General features: G+C 41.8%; 1 protein-coding gene across 1 annotated transcript in view; it reads right to left on the reverse strand.

The window, feature by feature from the left end:
- Nucleotides 1-16,202, reverse strand: part of jph3b (junctophilin 3b) — a 43,031-nt gene that overhangs the window by 25,633 nt on the left and 1,196 nt on the right. The window contains 1 exon segment of the mRNA XM_054620468.1: nucleotides 1,623-2,109. Within this exon segment, the coding sequence (XP_054476443.1) occupies nucleotides 1,623-2,109 (487 nt within the window).

Here is a 16,202-nt window from a genome sequence, read left to right on the forward strand (position 1 = left end):
GGCATGGTCTACCGTGTCAAAGGCTGCACTTAGGTCCAAAAGGATTAAGATCGCTTGGTTGCCAGGTATGCTCTGTGAGCCTGGGTTGATCTTTACAGGCATGAAGTTGGCAACCTTACCGTGACAATAAGATTCTCGAATGCCAGACTTTTGCTTGCCAAGAAATACTTCCCACAGGAAATTCCCCATATAACCACGGAAATGTTTTTGCATATATCTGTTTACTGCGTTGTATACATCAAATTAATGAGATACAACCTAAACATCTAGACGCTGTTTCGTCTTGTTTACAGTCTTATGCTAAGCTAGGCTAACAATGTCCTCACTCAATCGACATACTAATCACATGGACAGGAGATTGGTTCAGGGCATTTCTCAAAATGTGGAACTATTCCTAATAATTTTAGTGCAAAACATCTTGAAACAAATATTTAAATCAGAGATCAAATCCCAGAATCCCAAATGGAAATCATCTTTTTTTCAGAATGTGTCATGAAGAATGTACATCTAAAGAACTTGACAATACAGTCAAAGTGCTTCACAGATATTTCCCCCCTTATTCCCTTGGCCCTGTCTATTCATATGACACATTCCTTGGTTTAACACTCCCTCATGGTGAGCCACTGCACAGTCCTTCTGAAGTTGGTAGGGAATAAGAAGTGTTTTGCTCAACGAAGCTTGTTTTCATCTCGCCTCTTCTGGCCCATTAATTAGTTCTCTACTTCCCTTCAGTATGTTTTCACTGGCCCCGGCATAAGATTTACCACTATAATATGTTCAAATGAGAAGAATATGTAACATATCAGTAAATAATTGATTAATTGCAACACATTACATAAAAATGTTGTATTTGATCTTGCATTCATACATTAGCCCTTGGAGGCCTTTTTTTTAAAGTTTCCAGCAGTAGAATGGAAAAAAGAACAGGATTAAGAGGTGTTGACTCGTGTCGTCTAGTAACTGGTGCCACCTCAATCCAACTTACTTGGAATTTTACACTAAGTCTTCACCTTCAAGTGAAGGAGGCTGCTGTTTTCACGATGAACCCAGCAGCATGTCCGCTCTGTTGCTATGAGCTGGTCTGTCCAAAGAAAACCAAGTGGACAACAGTGATGCAGAGAGACAAAGACAACAGGCTTATCGCTGGATAACACAATGTAAACCTTTTATCAGGCCAGCTGACCAGGAAGCTGACCTTTTGACCTATTGGCCCACTTTGGGCCGCGTGCCAATCCATTTTACAGGCACTTAGGTAGGACAGATGCCTGTTGTTGCCTTGATGTCCTTCACATAAAGGACGGCTTCTCTTTTCAGCACGTCATTCCTCCTTGTCCTTTGACTCCACCCTCCTCCCCACTTTCATTTATTCCATTACCTCACGACAGAGTTGATGTGACGCACTCTTCTCTCCAATTATTTAGGTGTTGCTTGTTTTTCTAAAGACTTTTCATTTTCAGTGGGTGAAACAGGATTCTGGGATTCTTAATGAAGGGTTGGGTGGGTTGCCCCAGAATCCTATTAATGCAGGGTAAAAGATAATTTCGACATAATAATGTGTTTTTAAAATTAAAAAAAAGCAGTTTTGTGTATTCAAATGATACATCATCTTCTCCTGTTGGTACCTGATAGTAGAGTTGATGTCGGATGCAGCAGAGGACACGGTGCTCATCCCGGCCTCACTCCTGAACGAGCTCTGTTTGGACCTCTGGGAGGCCAGGGAGCTCCTGGACTCGGACTTCCTCAGCTTGAGCCCTGACAGGATGGACCTGCGGAACAGCCCGCCTTTCCTCTTCCCCTTCAGCAGCTCGGCCTCGCTGTGAGCCGTGAGCACGAAACCCCCGCGAGACACAGCGGGGCTGCTGCCGCTGCTGCCCGTGCTGCACATGGAGACGCTGGTGGTCAGCGTGCCGGGAACGGGAGGAGGACCGGGGACCACCGCCCCGGTCCGGTCCAGCAGAGCTGTGCCGTTGCTGTGCTCCGAGCCGGAGCGGAGAGAGTTTATGGAGGTACGGAGCGGTGAGCGGATGACGGCCGCCATGCCGTAGGGGACACTCTGGCGGACTCCGTAGCCGTGCCGCATCCCGCCAACCCACTGGCCTTGAAATGTCCCTAAAGAAAGGGGAGAAAACTCTTATCAACACAAATTCTACATATATTCTTTTTTTAAATTTTCTATTTATTAGCCTAAGTATGATTATATAACAGGATTTTAATGTTAGTGCTTCACAGGATGACTAGAAAGAAATCTTTTGCCATATTTCCACAGCCTGATGCGTTAGCTAGATAGCTTGCTGCTAGGTAGGAACATGACCTTCCCACTGTTGATCCCGCCCACTAAGCAGTGATTGGTCAATTATTTTCTCTAACTGTTGGAAACAGCTGTCGGTGGCATTATTTCAAGAGAGGTCCAGCGCTAGTTTAAACACTTTTACTCTGATTTTTACTTTATATTTCATATACTTGTTGGATAGTTCAGAATACATGTGTGTGTTTATGGAGGGTCAAACTAATTTTGCCACCTAAGCCATGGCTGGATTAAAAAGTAACTTTGTTATTTATGGTGATGAAATTAATCTCATTGACAAAATGTTATGGTTTTTGGCCTGAGTACAACTTGGAGAAACATCAGCAGTATCAGAATAGTTCACCTGCTCTTTGTGATGTCGTTTTTTTATGAAATAATTTGACAAATTAATAAAAAAAATTGTATTCTGTCCATCCACTCCCATTCATTCACAATGTGTCTCTGCACAACCTGCTCTCACTGCTGCATAACAGTGCTTACATCCCCATGCTGCTGAAAAAGTAGGCCATCTGAGTATGTGTGCTTCTGTCATTCCTCTCTCTCTCTCTCTCTCTCTCGCTCTCTCTCTCTCACACACGCACTCAAACGGAAGTGTGTGTTCCAACAAGAGTGCAAGTGATCCATCCCGCCTGCCCGTACCTCTGATGTAACAGCACTCTGATTCATTCTATTGCAAACGCACACGCTCCTTACCAAACTACATGGCCATATAAGGAATGCAACCACGTTCTCCGTCTCTATCACAAACACAACACACACACACACACACACACACACAAACATTTCCCTGGTGGGCTCAAGTGTCAGTGAAGTGGGAAGCGCTGAATGAAGCCAATGTCGTGAGCCATTCGTATTCTTGCTTACGTTCTCAGATGCGCTCACACGGGCACAACAAGCACATCCACCTGCACTGTTAGAAACATAAAAAGACTTGAGTGAGAAGCGGTGTTGTCTCCTAACCTGCCCTTGTCATTAGGACAATATGCTGCCTCTTATCTTTCCCACACACACACACAGACAAAAGAAAAGTCTGTGTCATAGACAGCTGGCCAGCACATCTGGCCAGGCCTTTGTAATCACGTCAGCACACAGCTGTAAGACCATATGACAGACAGATCAAAGAGCACACCCACACACACATAAACACACGTGCAACAGCATGACAAGATTACCGTTTTATTTAATGGCCGCAAGCATGCTAGAGCAGGAGAGTGAGACAGAGGGCGACGAGAAGAGAGACAGTTCTGAGCATACAGAGACAGAACATCACCTGTGTTTCTCTGAGATAGTGTCTCTGCTGACCGTGCAGAAAAGAGGTAGAATCAGACAGGAGGAGAAAAAAAAATCAGCTGTCTGCTACAGGTCATATTTCTGGTCAAACAATTAATGAAAAGTTGATGCTATGCTAAGCTAACCGACTCTGGCTGTAGCTTCATATTCACTTATTATCATGAAATTGGTATCAATCTTTCATTTAGCTCTCGGCGAGAAAACAAATAACCATTTTTCATAAATTTGATTTGTAGTATGATTGACATCAGACAGCACAATAATTCATTTACTTTTACCATTAAACTGTCAAGTAAGTTGATCTCTTGTTTACTTATTGCTAAAAGAGTCCTGTGGGGGGGTACTGCCGGAGTATGAGCTCTGTCCATATTCGGGGTAGTACTTTAATTGCATTTTAGCAGGTATTGGATTCGGCAAGGGTTGTTCCTTGGCACCGATTGTGTCGGTGGTTTTCATGAACAGTTGTATGGAGCAGAGTGTCCATTAAAGGGACCCCAGAATGGCCTTTTCTGCTCTTTGCAGATGATATGGTAGTAATATATTAGATTTACAAAAATCTGGAATGCTTTTTAAAATTTGTATCTATTTGTTATAACAAGTTTGTTAAAAAAATTAATTAAATTAAGCTTGACTTGCAAAGAATGAACAGTGTTAACGGTAATTGATTTATAAAATGGGTTGATTTGTGGCAAACTTTTTAAATAACACACTTTTAAATCTTAAGGCTTCGAGGAAGGTATCAATTATTTGTAAGTCAAAAGCCTCAAGTCCAAGCAAGTTATTTGTGTTAAAGTCCAAGTGAAGTCTTAGTTTGATTTTGTCAAGTCGAGTCTGAAGTCATCACATTTGTGACTCGAGTCCAAGGCATGTAATTTAAATCCATACCTCTGGTAAATAGAAAGAAACTTATCAGAATAACACAATGCGTTTCAACGGCACCACAGTCTACAGTCTCCAAAATTGCCATAAAGTTGACTGAATACCTCTTTTAAAAAGTTTCAACAAAAGCTGAACCTTATAACCTTCATGACTACCGGTATTTATCACAAGGCTGTTGTATCAGTCTTAGCGGTGTGACTATGAAATTGGCAATTTAGAGTGTGAGTGAATATATGTGGTTTTTTGTTTTTTTTTTACTTTTTCATGATTCCTTGGAAGCATATACCACACTGGACCAGTAATGCCTCAGTAAATCAAATATTCAGTGGGGCACTAGGCTGCTTTCTCAATGTGGGCCTGTCGCTCTCCATGGTGCTGAAAGACACAGTCTGAGAGGCAGGCTGTTGTTGCTGATATTCTTCTAAATCAAACCCATTTACAGTTTGTGTGTGAAATCGCTGCATTACACAGAAAAACACATAGAAAACATGAGCATATGTCAGACTGAGGCACTCACATTAAACAGAAAAAAACAGTACATTTTTGCACTTTTGCACAGAAGCGCTTCGACATGCAACGGCAGATTTGAATTTATCCTCCTCTCATCATGAACTTGTCACAGCTGTATTGAAAAGGAAATCGACCTCTGTATATGTATATGTAAAGGCCTCGACCCCGGGCCTACAGTTGTGAGGAGAATCTGCTTCACAACTCGCATGCCAAAACGATTTCAGTGATTCCGCCTGGAGGCCAAACAGGAAGCACTCTCGGATCATACGGGCCTGTAACCCAGGCCGAAGCTAACGCCGGCACGAGGCAGCCGCACAGAAAGAGTTAACGCGTGGAGATCAAAGCTGCGGAAACATCAGAGAGGCACAGCGATTTGATCACGCGCCAACCCCCGGGCTGAATTCATAATTGTCTCTTTAACAAATGCGCGCGTCTGTTTTCTATTTCTAGGTTAAAAACCATCTGTCTCCTAGGGTCTGTATTTCATTGTTAAGATACAAAATCTGTCAAAATCTGTAAATTCTGCCGGGTTGTTTGAAATGTATTATGTATCCCATTTATCCAATCCTTTCACTTGTTCCAGAGGACTCAAGGTAGTTCATGTCCTTTTATATTACCGCATTGTAGCCTCTTTTACTGCTTTACACCTCGAAATATTGATCTGTGAAGCACAGCAGCAAAAAAGAGAGAACTTATGGAGCAAAAGAAACTGACTGAGAGGGAGTTGAAATTGGTTGCTTTATGAATTATTAATGTGTTGTTTCACCACGTCAGCACTTCGCATGTCGAAGTCTGTCTATGTTCGTGTTTGTGAGAGAAATGGGGGAGGGCTCGTAAGATTAGATGACACAAGGTCAAGTCTCGCACACAGTTTACTTCACGTCTCAGATTGTTTGTGACCGTGGCACAATTCAAATTCTTCAGTTCTAATCACTGCTCCATAACTGCAGCTAAGACATGTATAATTACAACGACAATAATACAAATTTAAATACCAATAATTATAAGGAATTGTATGAAAATTATTGGTTAGGGAAGGGGGCGGAACCTTCACTATATTTTATTATTTTGCACCTTGTCCTTGTCTTAGAAAGAAAAAGGCAATACCCTTTCCCAGTATCCAAAGACAATTGAATAGCAGTGGTACAACAATTCACATCAATAACTAAAAAAGCATGAAAAATTTTATAGAAATTTATTCTACTTTATAGAATAAAATATTTCAAAATGTATTTTACTTAATCTGCAAGCGGAATGTGCTTTCCCAAAATTAAAAAAAGTGAGACTATTCTCATACAGTCATCTTATAATTACGAGCTTTAGAGAAGTTGCAGTACCATGCCATCCCAAGTGCTTTCAGGGCAAACTCGGTCATTAGTATGTCCAGTTAGGATTTTATCAGCAGGGATGGAGGGCAGACTTCCAAGATAGATCTTTAGAGTTTTCATGTTTCATACTGCACCGCTAATCCTCACTACAAACATCAAACCACTCTAGTTGCATAAGCTAAAGCCTGCAGTGGCAGTGGGGTTGTTTTGGTAGTAGATGAGGTAGGTATTAGCAATGGCCAAAAGGGCAGAATGCTTTTGAATATTTTTCTTCACTGTGCAATTGAAGCGCTTGTGTGAGAAATAAAAAAAAGCGACGTACAAATGCTGATGAGGTGGATTTTCTTTGACTCCACCATTTATGGATGACGTGTCACTTTGTTTCTGACCTGAGCAGAAGAAAGTCTGGCGCATTGCATGTGTAAGAGTGTGTTCTTGAATGGGAATGCTGGTGGATTTATATTTTGTATCACTTGCTATGAAGCGGAAAAAGAGAAAGAAACAAATCTGTCAAGATAACCAATCACACCAGCTAACTGTGACAAAACAGCAGGGGAGGAAAGACAGATGGGACCTCAAGACAGGTAGACATGACAACGGACAGACAGCAAGCCACACAGACAGGCAAGATAGGCAGACAGATAGCAGACAGACCAGCTAAACTGTGGGCAAATCACCGCACGCTGAAAGCAAAGGAAGTCATTTCAAAGCTAAACCTCTGCCTGTGTAAATCACAGTGTGGGACCATGATCCGTTTAAGAGATTTCGCTTAGGCCCTTTTTCTGTCTGAGTCTTTCAGATTCCCATTTGAGGATTATACATCTGCTAAAAAATGTCATGAAAAGGACCCATGATAACATGGTGGTGTGCCGTCGGCCTGACGTTTTGAAAATGTCCGCCCTTGTTAGTCATTTTGTAACCAATTTTGATGACCTCGTTGCATATTATAGTTTAGTATTATTTATGAACACAAATAACTCAAATAACTAAAAATGGGTTGTCTTTACTTATACATTTTTGACTCTCCAAATCAATCAATTAAATACGTGTATATAGAGGATGGAAAAAAGGTAATTCTAATAATTCTAATAATAATAATAATTCCACATTTTTTTCTCACTGAGGAAGGCATGACCAACCACTAGTTGCCTGCTATAGCTGGGTTGGTTAGGTTTTGGCAGGAGGAGTAAGATTACTTAGGTTTAGGGTAAGAAAATTAGGGTAAGCCAATCAGAGGCAGAGTAGTGGGGTAATGCATTCGCCAATGTAGGACAAAAAAATATTGGGACCGGAAGGTCTGGTGATGTCATCCGCCTAATAATTAGCCATGTGCTTCTGTTCGTTTCACGGAAGTTTTGTGTTATCGGAGCAATGGGCTATCGGAACAACGGAAGATGGTTTCCAGGATAACGGGCTGTCAGACAAATGGGCTTTTGGACAATATGACATTTTACTGACTATTGGGACAACGGAATTATGAGCCTTTGGAATAATGGCATGTCACCAAAAAAGGCACCTCGGACATCAGGGGGCTGGCAAGAACACACACTACAGTGGCCTCAACAGCAAGTGGGTGGCCGAATCTATGAGATGTTTGCCCTCTGAGAGTAACAATCTTTCAGATGTTGTGGTCAAAGAGACAGTCCTGTACTTGAAAAGTTATGGTTTTCCGCACTAGCCAATGCGTTCCCCAACATCAACGCACTCTTTTGGACCATCCTTCACCAAGATACAATCAAAGAAAGGATATACTTTTTCTACTTAGAGCCAGGGTTGATTTAAAGACGGCCTGTGGAAATTAGGAAAGGCAGCAGGACCTGCCAACATATGTCCTTTAACAGCAAAGTGGACAAGGATCGGAATACAGGTCAACCTAAGCATTTGTGCAAACTACAAAAGGGATCACACTCACTCACCCATACCAGGAAAAGTGCTCAACAGGATCATCATGAACAGAATAAAGGAATTAGTCAGCATTTAGCTGCATTCAGCAACAGGAGCAGCACATTGGATTTCAGAGAGACAGATCCTGTACTGACTAAATCATAACTACAGTGGGGGAAATAATTATTTGATCCCTTGCCGATTTTGTAAGTTTGCCCACTGACAAAGAAATGAACGATCTATAATTGTTATGGTAGGTTTATTTTAACATTGAGAGACAGAATATCAAAAAGAAAATCCAGAAAATCACATTATATAAAAGTTATAAATTGATTTGCATTTGATCGAGTGAAATAAGTATTTGATCCCCTAACAAAACATGACTCAGTACTTGGTGGAGAAACCGTTGTTGGCAAGCACAGAGGTCAGACGCTTCTTGTAGTTGGTCACCAGGTTTGCGCACATCTCAGGAGGGATTTTGGTCCACTCCTCTTTGCAGATCTTCTCCAAATCCTGAAGGTTTTCGAGGCTGTCGCTTGGCAACTCTAAGCTTCAGCTCCCTCCACAGATTTTCTATGGGATTAAGGTCCGGAGACTGGCTAGGCCACTCCATGACCTTAATGTGCTTCTTCTTGAGCCACTCCTTTGTTGCCTTGGCCGTATGTTTTGGGTCATTGTCGTGCTGGAAGACCCATCCACGACCCATTTTCAGTGTCCTGGCTGAGGTAAGGAGGTTGTCGCCCAAGATTTCACGGTAAATGGCCCCGTCCATCCTCCCCTCGATGCGGTGAAGTCGTCCTGTCCCTTTAGCAGAGAAACACTCCCAAAGCATAATGTTTCCACCTCCATGCTTGACGGTGGGGATGGTGTTCTTGGGGTTATAATCAGCATTTCTCTCCCTCCAAACACGGCGAGTTGAGTTGATGCCAAATAGCTCGATTTTGGTCTCATCTGACCACATTACCTTCTCCCAAGCCTTCTCTGAATCATTCAGTTGTTCATTGGCAAACTTCAGACGGGCCTATACATGTGCCTTCTTGAGCAGGGGGACCTTGCAGGCGCTGCAGGATTTTAATCCATTACGGCGTAGTGTGTTACCAATGGTTTTCTTGGTGACTGTGGTCCCAGCTGTCTTGAGATCATTAACAAGTTCCTCCCGTGTAGTTCTGGGCTGATCCCTAACCTTTCTCATGATCATCGATACCCCACGAGGCGAGATCTTGCGTGGAGCCCCAGACCGAGGGCGATTGATGGTCATTTTGTGTTTCTTCCATTTCCGAATAATCGCACCAACAGTTGTCTCCTTCTCACCAAGCTGCTTTCCGATGGTCTTGTAGCCCATTCCAGCCTTGTGCAGGTCTACAATCTTTGCCCCGACGTCCTTAGACAGCTCTTTGGTCTTGCCCATGGTGGAGAAGTTGGAATCTGATTGATTGATTCTGTGGACAGGTGTCTTTTATACAGGTAATGAATTGAGACAGATGTCTTTCATACAGGTAACGAGTTGAGATTCAGAGTACTTTCTTAAAGTGAAAGGACTAATCTAACCGATATGTGGGAGCCAGAATTCTTGCTGGTTGGTAGGTGCTCAAATACTTATTTCACTCGATCAAATGCAAATCAATTTATAACTTTTATATAATGTGATTTTCTGGATTATTTTTTTTATATTCTGTCTCTCACTGTTAAAATAAACCTACCATAACAATTATAGATCGTTCATTTCTTTGTCAGTGGGCAAACTTACAAAATCGGCAAGGGATCAAATAATTATTTCCCCCACTGTATGTGTATCATGACTGAGCAATGATTGAATATAGCTGTCTGATCCATATCCATGTAATGTAGGATTTTTTTAATGGCATGGAAAGAAAGACTTTTTCGAATATTCATCAACAAAAACACATTATGAGGCAATAACCTCATAATAAACTCACAAATGCTTTTGAGGTGAGGATTGGGGTCAAGGACACCTACTGGACACCTTTTCCATCCTAACTGGCAATTGACAAGATTAAAAGACATTCCAAGAGCACAAGAGTTTGGACATAGCTGAACAACCTGTACTTTGCAGATGACTTGGCATTACTATCCCATACTTATCAACAGATGTATGATAAGACGAGAACATTTAGCAGCTCATTCTTAGGAAAGACTAAGATACTCAAAGTAAAAACAATCAACGCCAGTGCGGTAACAATGCAGCCCAGTAACTAAAATAGTCAAGAAATGCAATATATTGATTTTGTGTACACGGACACAAATTGTCCTGTTCTGCCGTGTTGCTCAGCACGAAAATGATGCCAATGGAAAGTCAATTAAGATCCTTTTTCGTGGTGGACCCACAAATTAAACACATCCTTGTGACTAAGCAATGGTCAGAGCTTGTGACGTAGTATTAAATAGCCCCAAAAAAAGAGAGAGTGGAGGGGTCCAAAAAACACAGGACTGTCCAAAGTGTTGTTGTGGCTTTGTTGCTTTAACCTTACGGTACATAGTTTTTTTCAGCCCAACCATGGTTTTCCTAAACCTCACTTTCGTTTCGTAACATTATGTCGTCCAGAAGAGAAGGCGTTCTGAGATTCATGAAAAAACCAGACAATTCTATTTCATGTACACGAAACCAAAAGATTACATTTTGGGACTATTTCACAAACTGCTGTGAGATTGTGTTGTACAGTGGCAGGTGGAGGTTAGGTGGAAAACTTGCTCAGTATCATACGCAGTATAATTGACAACTGACCATCAAAGATGCTGCTGTATGAGCTAGAATTGGCAAAGCAAAAGTAGTAACCTGCAGTTGAAACTACCCAGGATTAGGCACTTTGAAACCAATACCCAGTCAGTCGTACTTTATGGAGACATTGAGGGTCACCATGACTGCATGTCCGAAAAGATTGCCACGGCTGATAATTAACCTGTAGAATCCCCAAGGGTGATACAATGATCGGTTGGTAGCCTCAGCAAGAGCCCCGAGGGGGAGAGGAAAAAAATCGTCCTGGATACTTCCAATCTGAACACAACCCATCTACATGCATGGCTGAGTGGTCCAGAGACACACGTCTTAGTTACAGGATGATAGAATACACAGAGGCCCTGAAGAGCTTCCTCCCACACGCTCAAATGGGCTGCATATATACCCTCTTTTCTACGCGCCCGTCATGGAGCTTCCAAACATCATGTATAATCATTACACAACCCAAAGGAAGCAGGTCCATGACTTAATTTGGCCAACCTATCATATCTCAGCGGGGCTAATAATTTATGTAGTTGCTAGGTGTACTTAAACATGAGAAGGGAATTTATTATGTCAGCTTACATAACATGGTCAGAGCTGGAATAATTGGAGCGCTGATAGCGGCCTTTAGCAAGTTAGCAAGATATGTTAATGTGAGACAATTATAATGTGGCGTATTTGCCAACAGCTGGGGGACAGGAGGGAGGTTCCAGGGGCTGTCACGAGAGTCGTTTAATGAAGCATCTGCGATTTGATGTGCCCCGATATGAACGCTGTTTTGTTTTTTCGGTGTGTGGTGGAGTCTTCATGGGGCAGCAAGGTGAGTTTCTGTGCTTTCGACACTGTGTGTGGTGTATTAGCTATTCAGATAAAACAACCATTGCTGCTGTAATCGCTAGATGTGCGATCGTGGTAAACAGCAACAGTTGTAATCTCTGCCTCTCCCTTTGTGACTCACTTCATTTCTCACTAAAATGATTACTGAAGCGGTCTTTTCATTTTTCTCCTTCACTCTCTCTCTCTCACTCTGTCTTTCGGGTAGTGTATGTGTTTGTGTGTGTGCGTGGTTGGTAATCAGTCAGCTTAGCTCTTCATCTCAGTAAACACCATTAGCCCGGAAGGCCAAGCCAGCCAATCAGAGCCCGGCAGAGCCGGCTGGGCGGCCAATAGCGGCGAGGAACACTCGGTCCCTCGTGACACGCTGACCTGCTGCATGTCGGTGAGCGTTGCTATGGAAACCCTACTGTACAGAGCGGCTCCGTGGAAATGCAGTGTAGCGAGGGAGGAAAGCGAGAGGTGGGAGGAGAGAAGAGGAGAGAGGAATGTTGGCAAACGTAGGAGAGGAACCAAAAGCCAAACAGCAGAGATAAGATAGAGGAGGAGTGTTTCCGAGGAAACATGGCATCAGGTGTAGTTGGAGGGGAGAGTGGGACTGGCAGTGAGCTTAGACCTGGCTGTGGGAAATGAAGCTGGCTCTAAAGTGCACAGCGTGGTCCAAAAGTATGTAGGCAGCAGAGCATCTTTGGATGTCTTGGCTCCTGACTCTTATTGCTTTGGACATTACAGAGTCCTAAGGTTTCAAAGATAGACTCTCCCTTCCTGCACAGTCACACGTGCAAATGCAGGCGAGTGACCATCGCCTGCCGACGCGGTATTCACGTCGAGGGTGGGCAGTGCCAAGTGGGGTCAACCACACACGCCTTCGCTGGCTGGCTGAGGGCTACCAAACGGAATTTCGTTGTATCACTACAATGACAATAAAAACCTCTTTATCTTTATCTTTATCTCTTTATTGTTTTGGGGCTGCAACTTCTCCGGTCAATAATCACAAAAGTTCAACTCAACGCGGTGAGAAGATGCAAATCTGCTTTACTACTGTAAGGAAATGTATTATTTTTGAAGTGAAGGTAGGCTAATCATGCCAATGCTCTCTTTGCGAATGTGCGGGACGATAACAACAAAAACACAAGCTCTCAAACTTAACTTAAACTTGTGATTATCATTTACTGATAAAATACTTTAATGCGGTATTCTTTTCTAGTGAAATATGAGGACAAAAATCCGACACGGATTTCCATTTTATTGAAACGGGGGGCTATCTTGTAGCTACAAAATAGCTATAAGATAGCCCATAAAACAAATTTGCTCACATGTATACAAATTAATAAGATCTAAATAAAATAGGAGAAGAAGGTACATTCCCAATCAAATCCCTGTAGCTAGATGGTCAGAGCGTCGGACATTTTTATGTGTACCGTTGCTATTGCAAGCTTGTAGTGGGCTAACTTCCATATAAACCAAACCGACTTCCGGAAAGTAGCAGACTAACTGAGGTGAGGTTTTGGAGTAACAACTTAAAAGAGCAGTTGAGAGTAGAAACGAAGTACTAACGTTATGAAGCGTTGCGAGTGAGAGTAAATGAGAAAAGTGTAATAACTAAATGATTCATCCACACACTCCTGTTAAAGTGTAGGAAAACACATTGCTGTCGCCTGATGAGTAAAAACTCTGTTCACCTCATTTTCTGTTACCAGTGTAGCATCAAAGTAGCATGGAAGCTAGCTAGCTAGCTTACTACAGGACAGCTGGCTAGTTAACTGACTTTGCAATTACGCCATACTATAAAAAGTGTAACCAGTAGCACTTTTGTGATTGGTTGAATCGAAGGGGACAAAATAAAAGTAGTTTTAGTTTTGAAATTCGCGATTAAGGGAGGATACTGGCCGTTTGTGGGGCTGGCGACCATGCCTGTAACCGGTCACTATAAATCTCACCTTAGATAACCTACCATTTGCACTATCAACCTCCTGACTGAGGGCAGGTCTGTGGCTTTCTGTTGTTACTTTTTGACGAGATTGTCTTTTGCATCTTGACCTGGAGATGTCAAATGAAATTCAGTGTTTTGCCAACTATAACCTGTGATGGAGTTGTTTGGAAAATCAGCTCACTGCCATATGATTCACACAGCTTTCCTTTACCGATATTACTTAGGATGCTAAGCTAACACAAGTCATGACTAGCTACCAACTAACAAACGGATGAGGGATGGCTGCTAAGTTCAGCAGGTAACTTACTTTTGCCAACTATCTTGGAAAGCAAACTATGCCTATATTTCTCAAATGCAATTAAGGGCTATTTGCATGAAATTTTTTACACATTTTAAAGGGGCTCTTCTAACAATGTCAGCAACACACCGTTAATCTGTAGCCTGAAGCTCAGTTCATCTTGAAACTTTTGGAAGAAACCAATACCATAGATAGAGGAGGAGGTATGATCTATGACATAATTAGAAGACCAAGTTTGACTCACAATGTAAATGATCTTAACTACATATTATCTTATTAAAAATAGGAATAAAGTAAAATATAAAAAATTGCAGATATCAAAAATCTGGTGGGGCAAGACGCCTGTTTATTATTAATAATTTTGGCATTATTTCTTATAATTTTACTTTTAAATTGTGTTCTGTTGTGCTCTGGCTTAATCAATGACTCTATTTAAAAAGAAAATGTGCCTCATACATTTATACAAAGGACAAACACATGCTGTTTTAATAAGGACACGGTGTACTGTTAGAGCAAGATAAACACTCATAACTAGGCCAATCTCTGCTGCATTTACAGTATGTGGGTTCAATTACTTCACAGAGCTACGGTGTCTCTCCAACACGTTCCTCTCTGGGTGGTTTTCTTTTCACTTTTTTTCCTCTCCATTTTGTTTCCCTTTCCTTCTGTAATGATCTCTCTCTTCCCTTGATTAAAGTGTATCTCTCATCACAATAATCATCCATCCCTCAAACCTGCCATTTTTCCATTATCTGTTCATCATTTAACTGATCCATCCATCCATCAATCTGTACATCTGTCAATCCATCCCTTCCCACCTCCGTCCATCTGTCCCATCTGTCTGGTTATCTTCTCCTTTGTCCTGATTCAACCCCCGAAACTGGTCTGGTCTGCAGATTTTTATCGGGCTGCTCAGGACTGTTTCTTTTGTGTGTGTGTGTGTATGTGTATGTGTGTGTGGTCCAGGCCGGTGTTGTAAAACGGTGTGCTAGTTATAGAGTTATGTAACAAACCTTTAACTGCATGTATGCTGCTGTCAGCTCTGTTGCTCAACTCACACCGCCAAATTTCATGTGTGTGCATCTCTGCACGAACAATGTGTGTGTGTGCGTGTGTGTGGGTGTTTGGGGTGTGCATGTGTCTATTTTTAAGCAGGAATCCATATGGTGTGCAGTGTCTCATTTACAGTGACTGACCCAAGTCTTGGTCTAAGAGACTCAAAGTGCATTGATGGCATTGATCAATTACAGGGTAAATCAGATGTATTAAGTAACAATCCACAAATTAAAGGTCTTTTGAGATGAAAACATTTATATTCCAGTTTTTACTAAAGTCACATTAAAAAAACAGAGTCATAGATATATTACATGCATTAAAGTGGCCAACCCGTCATTTTGGGGCCAACAGATTTAGAGATATTGAAAGTGTCTTTTGCATCGTACTTCTTCTGGTTTTTATTTTTAGTTATGCCATGCTGATCAGTCGAACCACCACAACATATCTCAACAGCCACTAGATGGATTGACACAAAACTTTGTACGCATATTCATGGTTTCCAGAAGACGACACCTAATGACTTTGGCAATGCTGTGACTTTTGATCTAACCCCTTCATTAGGTTCACAGGTTTAGGTTTAGGTTAGGTTTCTGATTTTGAGTGAAATGTCACAACTGTTGCATGATTACAGACATTCATTGTCCCCAGAAGATGAATTGTTTTAACTCTGATCCCTTTTTTTCAAGCGCCATCATTTGGTCAGCATTTAAATTCATGCAATACTTTGGTTTATGACCAAATACCTGACATTCCCATCAGCCTCATCTAAATGTGTAGATTAACTTCTCCCAAGAACAACCTGTTCTCACTCCCAAATCGTCAAATACTATACAAATCAGGGTCGGAGCCCCTGACGTTTTATAAAAAAGCGAGTAAGTCCACTGAGGGTGGAGATTGGGGTGAATGGTTGACCAAACAAACCTAACCAAGCCTAACCAAGAAGTTTTGTTGCAAGTAAATCTACCATGGAAGTTGTTTTTGGAAAAGACAATGAGCGGGAGATGTACATTTCTCGTGAACCTAGAAGTTTATTTTGAAAAGACACTATTTATGTAATGAGTGGAAGCTGACAAGCCTTCTCTGACACTAGAGAGTGTTGTCAAGTATTGTTAATAAATATACAAGACTTGGGTTAATTAGCAAATGTA

The sequence above is a fragment of the Anoplopoma fimbria genome, chromosome 19 (assembly GCF_027596085.1).
Source record: "Anoplopoma fimbria isolate UVic2021 breed Golden Eagle Sablefish chromosome 19, Afim_UVic_2022, whole genome shotgun sequence".
In the NCBI taxonomy this organism is placed as follows: Eukaryota; Metazoa; Chordata; class Actinopteri; order Perciformes; family Anoplopomatidae; genus Anoplopoma; species Anoplopoma fimbria.